Source organism: Octopus bimaculoides, chromosome 1 (assembly GCF_001194135.2).
Source record: "Octopus bimaculoides isolate UCB-OBI-ISO-001 chromosome 1, ASM119413v2, whole genome shotgun sequence".
NCBI lineage: Eukaryota > Metazoa > Mollusca > Cephalopoda > Octopoda > Octopodidae > Octopus > Octopus bimaculoides.
This window is the reverse complement of record NC_068981.1, coordinates 180,834,729-180,846,706: the sequence shown is the minus strand read 5'-3', so window position 1 is coordinate 180,846,706 and position 11,978 is coordinate 180,834,729. Positions and strand designations below refer to the sequence as shown.

At 37.9% G+C, this 11,978-nt stretch overlaps 1 protein-coding gene across 2 annotated transcripts in view; it reads left to right on the top strand.

The window, feature by feature from the left end:
- LOC106873032 (protein crumbs) overlaps positions 1–11,978 on the top strand; it is a 201,573-nt gene that overhangs the window by 77,749 nt on the left and 111,846 nt on the right. For both annotated transcript variants that reach the window (XM_052972968.1, XM_014920238.2), the window contains exons 3-4: positions 5,320–5,448; positions 9,654–9,740. In XM_052972968.1, the coding sequence (XP_052828928.1) occupies positions 5,320–5,448; positions 9,654–9,740 (216 nt within the window). The remainder of the gene's footprint in view (positions 1–5,319; positions 5,449–9,653; positions 9,741–11,978) is intronic.

The following is an 11,978-nucleotide window of genomic DNA, read 5'->3' as shown; positions in this document are numbered from 1 at the left end:
TGGCCACAGTCAAATGACTGAAACAAGTAAAAGAGTAAAAGAGAGTACCACACTTAGAAACAATTGGGAGCTGGAGACAGGAAAGGCCTCTGGCCATAGAAGACTATGCTACAGCATGACCTCATCTGATCCATGCAGGTATGGTAAAAAGATGTTAAAATGAGAATTTTGCAACATTTTTTTTTTTTTTTTTGCTTAATATTACAACTTTGTTTCTTGTACAAATTCGAAAGCTTTGTTGAAAACTAAACTGGTACTTCATTGGTTTTGACGATGAGGGTTCCACTTGATCTGATCAACGGAACAGCCTGCTCGTGAAATTAACGTGCAAGTGGCTGAGCACTCCACAGACATACATACCCTTCACATTGTTCTCGGGGAGATTCAGTGTGACACAGAGTGTGACAAGGCTGGCCTTTTGAATTAAAGGTGCAGCTCATTTTTGCCAGCTGAGTGGACTGGAGCAATGTGAAATACAACATCTTGCTCGAGGATAACATGCTGCTGGGAGTTGAACTCACAACCTTACGATCATGAGCTGAATACCCTAACCCCAGTGACTGTGATTATGACTCATTTTTGATGGATAAGTAGCAGTGATGGTGATAATGCCATTGTGTAAGTAGCCACCGGAGGCGCAATGGCCCAGTGGTTAGGGCAGCGGACTCGCAGTCATAGGATTGTGGTTTCGATTCCCAGACCGGGCGTTGTGAGTGTTTATTGAGGTCCTTTTTGTGGACCTCTGGAGAAGTGATATATTAAAGATGTGCTCTATAGATGACTTGTTTTTCTCTGAGACAGACACTCATGGCACACATAGAACTACATCAAAGAATGGGAATAGATATATGTTAATGGGTGATTAGGACTCGCATGTTAATGTAATGTATGCAGACACCCAATAGATAGATAAACTTACAGGTATGCTAGTAGATAGACAGACAGTTGAATTAGCTGACAAACCACCATAATTGTATGGATACAGAATGAGAATTGAAATAGTAGCTATTGCTGTTTATCTGCAGAATAACATTATCAAAGACATTCCAACCATGACCATCTGTCTTTTTTAGGAGTTATCTAGGACTGCTTTCTAACCTTGTTTTAGGGTAATTTAATAGATTGAGCTGCTATTTCTAACAAACCAAGGAGCCATGCTGAAGCTCTCTCAGTTGTTCATAATAATATCTTGTAGTAGTAGTCGTCGTTGTCATAATAGTAGTTTACCCAACAGGTAAATGTGAGGCCAGCAATAAGTGGAACCAAACTAAGAAGATATTGATTAGCTGTGAGTGATGTAAAATCACTTGAACAACCATTTATGCAAGCCTGTTCATGTTATACTTGTGAACAAGGAAGCAAATAATCAAAATGATTGGCGGAGAGAGAGTGATGATGATAGTGATTATAATGGTGATTTTGAACCATCAATTTATGAATCTGCTGTAATTGATCCATCAATTTTTGCTGATCTGCTTTTGTTTTTCTTTGCTTAAACCATAGCATAGGTTGGAAAGCGGTTTGATGGAACAATGCATTTTATGGTTTAATTGATAGATATCTGTTCCTTGTTAACACTAATCACTCGGGTGTGAAATAAGGGTGGTACTGTGTTGTTAGCTAAGCAGACTGACTACTAAATGTAAAAAAAAAAAAAAAAAAAATACTTTGTATGATCCAAATTCCCCAAAGATAATACATCATGAAATGTATACGGATATTTTTTCTTTCTTTTTATTTTACTTGTTTCAGTCATTAGATTGGTATATTTGCAGATGGTGTAATGTTTTTGTAGTAGTAATAGTAGTGTGTGTGACTGTCTGTCTTCGCATTTTATCTAAATTTGTAACAGAGTTACAAGCCACTTGCTGAGTGACAAGGCTTTTTGAGTTCAGAGAGTTTCTGCTGTTTGTAAATATATGGTTGAGTTGGTGTGTTGGCTGAGCTGTCAATGCATACACCCAAGTGTGTGCATCTATTTACCTAAATAATTTCATATAGAGAATTTTTAGAATGTCTTACAATCCTTCACTGTGCCACTAATAGATTGGGTTTGTGTGTGTGTGTGTGTGAATATTTAATCAAACGGTAAATTAAAATAATTTATTATAGATGGCCATAAGCTTCATTCCATAAATGCTGGTGAAACAAATGATGTGTTTGGTTCAGCTTATGAAATTTATTACTAAAAATAGAAGGGGCTGTTAGAAAACTATAGTTATTCTTAAAGAAAGGTAATAGATGATAAAAAATGGATTTTCATATATTGAAAGCCAGTGCTGATGGACTGGCTCCTGTGCAGGTGGCACGTGAAATACACCATTTCGAGCGTGGCCGTTGCCAGTACCGCCTGACTGGCCCTCGTGCCGGTGGCACATAAAAGCACCCACTACACTCTCTGAGTGGTTGGCATTAGGAAGGGCATCCAGCTGTAGAAACTCTGCCAAATCAGATTGGAGCCTGGTGTCGCCTCCTGGTCCACCAGTCCTCAGTCAAATCATCCAACCCATGCTAGCATGGAAAGCGGACATTAAACGATGATGATGATGAAAAGGAGCAGAGAGGGTTGAAGGAAGAGGAAAAGGGGTTGGAAAGAGAAAGTTAGATTACATTGATAACCAGACCGTTGTGGATCTATAATTAGTTACAAGGATGAAGCATTTAGTGTTAGAGAGAAATGTGGAAGAAAGCATGAGACTGAATGGGGTAGCTATCTCTTCAAAGAAGTGAAAGGACTCTCCCCACCAAATGTTATACTTTTAAGGAAGTGGAAGAGAAATAAACATTACAAAAAAGTGGTTAATTAACTAAGTTGATTAGCATCTGTAATCTGGAGTTTAAATATTTATTAAAGAAGCAATCAAATAAAACACCCATGCTTTTTGAAGAGACTAGAAGTCATGATAAAGTATTTTAGTAACACAAGTCAGCAGTGTTGGAAATAATGTACAATTTATGACTTAGTGGTTAGGGTAATCATCTCACAATTGTATGGGTGTGAGTTCAATTCCCAGCAGCACATTGTGACCTTGAGCAAGATACTTTACTTCATGTGCTCTAGTCCACTCAGCTGGTAAAAATGAGTTGTACCTGTAATTCAAAGGGCTGGCCTTATCGCATGTCATGCTGAATCTCACTGAGAACTATGTTAAGGGTACACGTGTCTGTGGAATACTCAGCCACTTACATGTTAATTTCAGAAGCAGGCTGTTTTATCAATTGGATCCACTGGAGTCCTCATCATCATCATCATAACCGACAAAGTGCCAGCGAATGGCTTCTTACATAACTATGAAAATCCTAAGAGGCGCTGATATTCAAAATAAAGTCAATCTGAGCAGGCATTGCGCCATGGTTTTAGATTTAGTCCCACTGTAAGGCACCTTAAGCAGATGTCTTCTACTATATCCTGGGCTGGCCAAAACCTTGTGAGTGGGTTTGGTAAATGGAAACTGAAAGAAGCTCGTTGCATATATATGTGTGTGTGTGTGTCTATCTGTCTGTCTCTCTTTGTCTTGACATTTTGTGTTAGTTGTAAATGAGTTTCACTGTCATACATGCAGTGTTACTTAAATACAATATTCTGTGAAAACAAAGCTGACCATAGAAAAATATTACTTTGCTTGGAAACAGGTGAGGGCTGGTGACAGGAAAGTGAACCAGCTGTGGAAACCTGCCTCAATAACCTCTGACCCATGCAAGCATAAAGATGATGATGATGATTATATGTATAGGTGAAGGTTAGCAACATTAAAGGCATCTAACCATAGAAGATTTGCCTCAGTAAACTCTGTCTGACCCATGTAAGCATGGAAAAGTGGATGTTAAAATGATGATATACATCTTCTGATGTAGTAGTATCTTTATTGAATTTGGATCATTCAAAGTATCTTTTTTTTTTTTTTTTGTACATTTAGTACTCAATATGTGATACAAATGTAGAGTTATAATTCTCTTCAGACTTCTCTCTCTATAATCATTTCAACCTACAAGAGGTGTTTTTAAGTGGTACTTGAAAACACCTCTTGTCGGTTGGAACGATCACAGTGAGAAGTCACAAATAGAAGATAAGTGCGTGTGACTAATGTAGCTCCTCAGGTGTAATAAAATATCAACTCCTCCACAATATGTACAATTCCTTTTCTCATATCTCTCTCTATATATATATCTATATATATATATATATATATATATATATATATAGCGAGAGAGAGAGCGCTTTCCTTTCTGTCTTTCTTCCCTTTACTTGTATGTTTTCTCTCTCTGTCTTCTCTTTTAAGCTTTTCCATTGAGTTGTAGAGCACTTGAACACTATACAATAAGCTCATATATACACGCATATATTCACGCATGGACACACGTGTACATATATATATATATATATATATATATGCATGCATGCATGCATTCATGCAGTTGCAATACTAATGTGAATACTCCTCACTCTGTCTTATTTCGTGAATTGACCTTGGTTTATCTGACACTTTAACATACTCATATGTGATAATCTATAAAAGATGTCTTAAATGATACTTCTTCATTATTTATTAAAATATCATTTTATCTCCATTTTATTACCATCTCTTCATACAATCCAGCTGTGTTCAACCACCTCATTAGAAATCACCTTTTAATCAATGAAATAATGAAGGTTTTGTCACTTAAGCATTTCCATATAGTTTCTCAAGGACTCTTTTCTTTTAAGTTTAATAAAAATAAAAATTCTTTATTGTACACTATAATCACCATTCATGTTACATAAAGTGAGCCACTATATGGTTGCTGGACTTGCTAAAAATAATAGCCAAATAGGACTTGTGCCAGTGCCATATAAAAAGCACCCAGAACACTCTGTAAAGTCGTTGTTAGGAAGGGCATGCTGCTGTAGAAACCAAGTCAAATCAGACTGGAAGCATTTTGCCCAGTGTACTAACGTTTCTGCTTGCTTGCCACCTTAAAATATTCTTGTCTACTCTAGGCACAAGGCCTGAAATTTTTGGGGAGGGGGCCAATCAGATCAATGTAAGTACACACCTGGTACTTAATTTATCAACCCTGAAAGGATATAAAGCAAAGTCGACTTCGGTGGAATTTGAACTCAGAACGTAAAAACAGACGAAATATTGCTAAGCATTTTGTCTGGCATGCTAACGTTTCTGCTAGCTTGCCACTTTAGTGTTTAACAAAATTACAAAGGCAAGATGGTGCATGCGTGCGTGTGTGTGTATGTGTGTGTGTGTGTGTCGAAGAAGAAATAAAAAAAAAAAATGAACAACTCTTTCTGAATTTTTGTTTTTAAAATTTCTTTTTCCCTTTCAGCTAAAGTTGATGTCAATGATTGCTATTCTTATCCATGTCAGAATGGAGGAACTTGTGTTGACCAGGACCAGGATTATAAATGTACTTGTTTACCAACATTTACTGGTCGGAACTGTGATTTGAATCTTGGTAAGCTTTATGATTAAAAACATTTTTGTTTTTCTACTTTCATAGTTTGATGTCTTATTTCTTCAGTATAATAGCAATAACCCATTAAACCATATCCTATTACTGTTATCAAAAGTAACCTTACTCTTAGAGAATTATAAACAAAATCTCTAGTATTTTTGAATTCTTCAACAAGTATGTATATAAAAGTGTATGTATGCTATGCATTTAGTTCTTTGAGTTAATTGTTTATTATTTTTTAACTATTGACCTATTCTCCATTCAAAAGGTTTCTCCATTCGAAAGGTTTCTCCATTCTTCTTTCCATCCTGTCGTTTTCTTGCTGTTATGAGCTCAAAATTGTAGAGGCACAATGGCCCAGTTGTTAGGGCAGCGGACTTGCGGTTATAGGATCGCGGTTTTGATTCCCAGACCGGGCGTTGTGAGTGTTTATTGAGCAAAAACACTTAAAGCTCCACGAGGCTTTGGCAGGGGATGGTGGCGAACCCTGCTGTACTCTTTCACCACAACTTTCTCTCACTCTTACTTCCTGTTTCCATTGTGCCTGTAATTCAAAGGGTCAGCCTTGTCACACTGTGTCACGCTGAATATCCCCGAAAACTATGTTAAGGTTACATGTGTCTGTGGAGTGCTCAGCCACTTGCACATTAATTTCATGAGCAGGCTGTTCCGTTGATCGGATCAACTGGAACCCTCGATGCCGTAAGTGACGGAGTGCCAACAACAATGAGCTCAAAATCCTAATTTGAAACGGCATCAAGTTCTCTCACTCATGCAAAAACCCAATACTTGTTATGATATACTGACAGTTTAATTGGGTTAGTGAAGAAACTCTACTGCAAGGGTTCATACTTTTACACCTTCATAACAATTTTTTTAATTGAAATGTGAAAACAATAGATTAATTACTGTAACCTTATCAACTAAAGTAAGTGGAATTTGTTGGAAAGACATAAGCAAATTGATATACTTCTGTTGTGTCTAGTTGTTGGATGATATCCAAAAGAGCTAACAGCTCACCTTAATAATTATTTGATGGACAAGTGTCTTCTACTATAGCTTCGGGCCGACCAAAGCCTTGGGAGTGGATTTGGTAGACGGAAACTGAAAGAAGCCCGTCGTATATGTGTATATATATATATATATGTGTGTGTGTGTGTGTGTATGTTTGTGTGTCTGTGTTTGTCCCCCCAACATCGCTTGACAACCGATGCTGGTGTGTTTACGTCCCCATAACTTAGCAGTTTGGCAAAAAGAGACTGATAGAATAAGTACTAGGCTTACAAAGAATGAGTCCTGGGGTCGATTTGCTCGACTAAAGGCGGTGCTCCAGCATGGCCACAGTCAAATGACTGAAACAAGTAAAAGCGTAAAAGAGTATATGTATATATTGAAAATGCAAATGGCTGAAATGGGGTTTTCCCAAAAGATCTCTTGAGTAACATTTCCTGACAGGTGCATAGCTCAGAAAATCTCTTGAGATTGTGCTGTTATTTCTCTGCATTGAGAGGTCTCAGCATTGGCATTGGGGACATGTGATTAGAATGTTGCAAGAAAGAACCACAAGACATTTTTCAAGCTGAGCCAACTGGCATGAAACTTAGGGATAGATGAAGGAAAAGATGATTGGATAATATCCATAGTTTTAGCTGGTCATGCTTGGGAATCCAGTCAAAAAATTCTAATGACAATTACTTCTAATAAGACCCTATGGAGGAGGTACCTGAGAGCTGTCCCCCATGACCCTCCCAAGAATAGTAGGTGGAAAAGATGGATAGATGGATGGATGGATGAATGTTTTTGTTAACCATGAAACTCAAAGTAAGTAAAGTTATAGCATGTAGAATGTTTGGTTTCAAAAAAACCCCAAAAAATTGGATGGAAAAATTGAAAGTTGCTTGTGATCAATTATCATTCTTAATAGCAATGATAAATTTTTTTGATATTTTCAGGTTGATGAGACTAGTATATTAATTTCACTTTCCATTTTACTATTTTGTCATCAATTTTTACAGTGAACAAAATGTCTTTGTTTTCTAGTTTTTCTATTTTCCCTATTTATGATAAGAGAACGAGCAGGAGTACCAATAGACATTATGCAAGTAAGCAGTAATTGATCTTTTTAAAGTTTAGAGTAAGATTATTTCTCTGATACATTGACTGGTTTTGTTGAGCAGTTTCCCCCAAATATTTCAGTGTCATCTCAGGTAAATACAGGTATATTATCATAAAAATCAGATAGATTTAAATTTGAAATACGTATGTCATTTCTGAAAATTGTCAAAAGGAATGATCTCACTATCAAACCATAAGTAACATCATAAGCTATGCTAGTTTCTGAAGATCTTAATTCACTAAATTCCAAGTATTCCATTGTATTCACCAGGTAAATTTTAATTCACTTTCTCACCATGTCTTTATATTGTGCTATTAAATCTTTTAGCAAAGTTTTTACTCTCACAACAAATTGCAGTAATCTCATCAATTTGTTAATCTTAGGAAAGAATTTTCTGTTGTTATGGTTACTGAGTTAGTGTTTTCCATTAGTGCTTGTAGCTTTCTTGGTCCTTGGTATGACTTTAAACTGTATTCGATAGTGGGGCCCTGCTTCAGGAGCTCCAGTGCTTTGAGGTGTGAGGAATCACCACCTCTTAGCCTCTGTTATTCCCAGGTCTGGCTTGGAATAATGTCACCTGTCTCAAACCTAGCTGTCGGTTAACCAAGATATTCTGGAAGAAACTGCAAGTACAAACCTTCACTGCCTTGGGAAAGGAAAAGGTTAGGGGAGTCAACCTTGACAATGAAACAAAGAGTGGAGTCTCTTACATGGTCCAGTTCCCTCTTTGATGCGCTTCTGTCAACTCCAAGTAGGTGAAGCTCTCCAGTCTTGTAAAGCAATTCACCTGGGAGACGGCCACTCCAATGTAAAATCTACAGCTTACTGGTCACTGCAGCTGTCTTAGCCCACTGAACCACTATGGTCAGACCTCCAAGTCTGAAGAGTGGGATGAGATAGCATGGACTGGCTCTCACTCTAAAACTAATAAATACAGGCAGGAAGAAAAGCTCTGCAACATCAATGTATGAAGACCATTCTCCCTCATGGTCTTCATACATGAAGAAACAGCCATCAAAGTAGCTTTCTAACAGTTGATGTGAAATTGTATTGTGCACCTAAGTGGAGAGCAGAGAAGTTAATGATTTATAAGCCTGCTCAGTAACCCTAAGATGAAATCATAATATAATTGCTTGACTTAATTTTGTTAAGTCAAGCGAAATTGTAGTTGTGGCTGATGCCAGTGCCACCTGACTGGCACCCGTGCCAGTGGCATGTAAAAAGCACCATTCAAGTGTGGTCAATGCCAGTGCTGCCTGACTGGCCCCTGTGCCAGTGGCACATAAAAAGCACAATTCAAGCCAGTGGCATGTAAAAAGCACTCACTACACTATCAGAGTGGTTGGTGTTAGGAAGGGCATCCAGCTGTAGAAACCTTGTCAGATCAGATTGGTGCCTGGTGCAGCCTCCTGGCTTGCCAGTCCTCAGTTAAACCGTCCAACCCATGCCAGCATAGAAAGTGGATGTTAAACAATAAGGATGATAGGTGGATAATTTAACACCAAAAAAAAAAAAAAAAAAGAAATATAGACACAGGAGTGACTGTGTGGTAAGTAGCTTGCTTACCAACCACATAGTTCCAGGTTCAGTCCCACTGTGTGGTACTTTGGGCAAATGTCTTCTCCTATAGCCTCGGGCCAACCAAAACTTTGTGAGTGGATTTGGTACTCAGAAACTGAAAGAAGCCCATTGTATATATGTATATGTATATATATGTGTGTGTCTGTGTTTGTCCCCCCAACATCACTTGACAACCGATGCTGGTGTGTTTACATCTCCGTAACTTAGCTGTTCGGCAAAAGATACTGATAGAATAAGTACTAGGCTTCCAAAGAATAAGTCCTGGGGTCGATTTGCTTGACTAAAGGCAGTGCTCCAGCATGGCCACAGTCAAATGACTGAAACAAGTAAAAGAGTAAAAGAGTATACTTGCACTCACTAATAACACTAAATGAAATGATGATCGAAGCTGAATTTCAGGAAGATCCAGATTTTGAAATTAATATATGCAGTGAATCTTGACATAAACTAGTTAGTTTTACACAATTATTATTATTTTTTTTTATTATTATATTTCTATTCTCAACAGGAGACCAAAAATGTGCCTTGATGCCATGTCTTAATAATGGTACTTGTGTCAACACAACTAATTCATTTGTATGTAATTGTCTGCCTGGTAAGTTTCATTCTCTCTTACATTATAAATTTCAAAAATAAAGGTTTTAAATTTTTATTTCTTATTCCCAAGTCAGCAACAAAAGGACAAACATCCATAACTTTATTTCCAGATCTTCAAGACTCGTGGTAACGGAGGATGGCTGGGTGGGGGTAAGGAAGGAATTAATTATAACTTATTCATAGCTGATCCTCAAACTGGAAACATGGTTGAAATGCTTGTAACACTGGACTCCATTAAATGCTTTGAGGAGCTTGCTGGTGGTGGTGGTGGTGGTGACGGCAGTGTTGTTGCTGTTGCGGCTGCTCTTGTTAAATCGGGTAACTGATTACGTTTACTACTCCAGGATGTAATAGATGAACTTGTTTAATATTGGTCTGGTAAACATTACTTATATACAAGTTATATGTGTAAGGTAAGCAACAGTTGAAAATGTCTGGCTATTAGCAACACCAGTGTCTGATTAGGCACTGTGGCTCTATGTGTATTGCTAGCAGCGGTTAGGCATCTACCATTGACAAGGCAAGGGAAGACCGAAAACATGTGATCTGGTAGTCTCAGTCATGATGATGGTGGGTGATTTATCTCCCGGCGTTACTACAATATAAACAAGAGTTTATATGCACCAAAAGCCCACATGAGATTCTCTCGTGGTAACTATTGCAGTATTGTGTGTTCTAAAACAATATCCATTTTTAAGTGGGGATAAATATTAGCTTTCTTCTATGATGTTCTTCAACTACCTGTGTACACAGCTATGAGCATCCTGACCAGCGTTAATTGTAACCTGATATGATGACTGCTCCAAAGACTAGTGCTCCTCTTCAGGCAGGAAAATACTTCAACAATTTAATAATTAATTATCGAAGATAAATGAAACTGACAATGAAGTTAATGCTTCCATGACTGTGATGGTGCTGCTACTAGACTCACAGACATCCAAAACCATATCTATGGAAAGGTTATCTGATTGATTCATATGAATTTGATCACTAATACACATGGACCTCTTGAAGCGATCTTCTCTCTCTCTCTCTCTCTCTCTCTTTTCTGATACCACTGTTGTGGCCTCTCTTCTTCAGAGCTGGTTGGTCTCATACCTTCTCCATTCAGGTTTTCCTGATTCACTAATCTCTCCTTCTCTTGTCAGCCAGATGGTCCCCCCCCCCACACACACCCCAGCTTCTCATTAACCACTATGCTAAGTCCTTCCTCTCCTAGATATCATCCTTCTGAAATTTGCTCCCAGCACTTATATTTTTCCTGTGGATTCAACTTACAGCTTTACAAGAAGAATATTAACCACATCAGTCTTACTTGGCCTAGAGAGTCTGCTAGGGCCTAGGATACATTACTTTCCTTCAGACTAAGCTAATGAAAAATTAAAAAAAAAAAATCATGCTAGAAAGTCTACCAGCAAATAGTAAAACCAATAACATAGCTTGTATATATTTCACCCTCCCACTCCCAAGGTCATGTAAGTGTCCACCTGTTTAATGCTGAAGGAATCGGAAATAAACTGGTCTTATGTGTTTCTATAACTTGTGGTGTCCGTTTCCTATTTGGTGACTCATGGAATAATTTGAGTCTAGAACTGCAAGCTAATAAAACACGTAAGTTGTAGTGTAATTTCTATTGTAGTAGCTATGTACTTTTACATGGTACCTATTTATAAGCAAGGAAGTCAGAACTAGTAATTGTTAAGTGACATAGCTATTACTGCAATGCACTGTTAGATGTTTATATACAAAGTATTGAACCATCAGTTAAAATCTTTTTAAATATAGTTATCAGAAAAGGCAAGGCAGAATCCATGATCCTTTTCCAGGGTCTCTGGGTAGTAAGTTAATCTAAAACTGGGAACATGACCCTACTTCTTGCAACAAAATGGCCAGGGGCTAGGTGGTACTGTTACACCTAGGGTCAGCACTGAGGTATTCAGTGCCCCACGTCAGTCCTACACAATGTGTCTCCTTCTTCCAAGTATGATTGTTTGGTGAACACTGCCAGTACAGAATGAGACAATTGGGCACGGTTGTTTGGCTGCTGATGATTTGGCATGGTTGACTGGAGAGTCAGTCTGTTTTGGTAATGGTAGTTTTTTGGTACTGGAAGCAAACACAAATGCATCTATGCGCAGAAATATACAGATGGAGGGCATGAGAGATAAGAGACAGAGAGAGAGAGAAAGATTACAATTTATTAATTGAATGCAACTGTCATAAATGCTTTTCATTT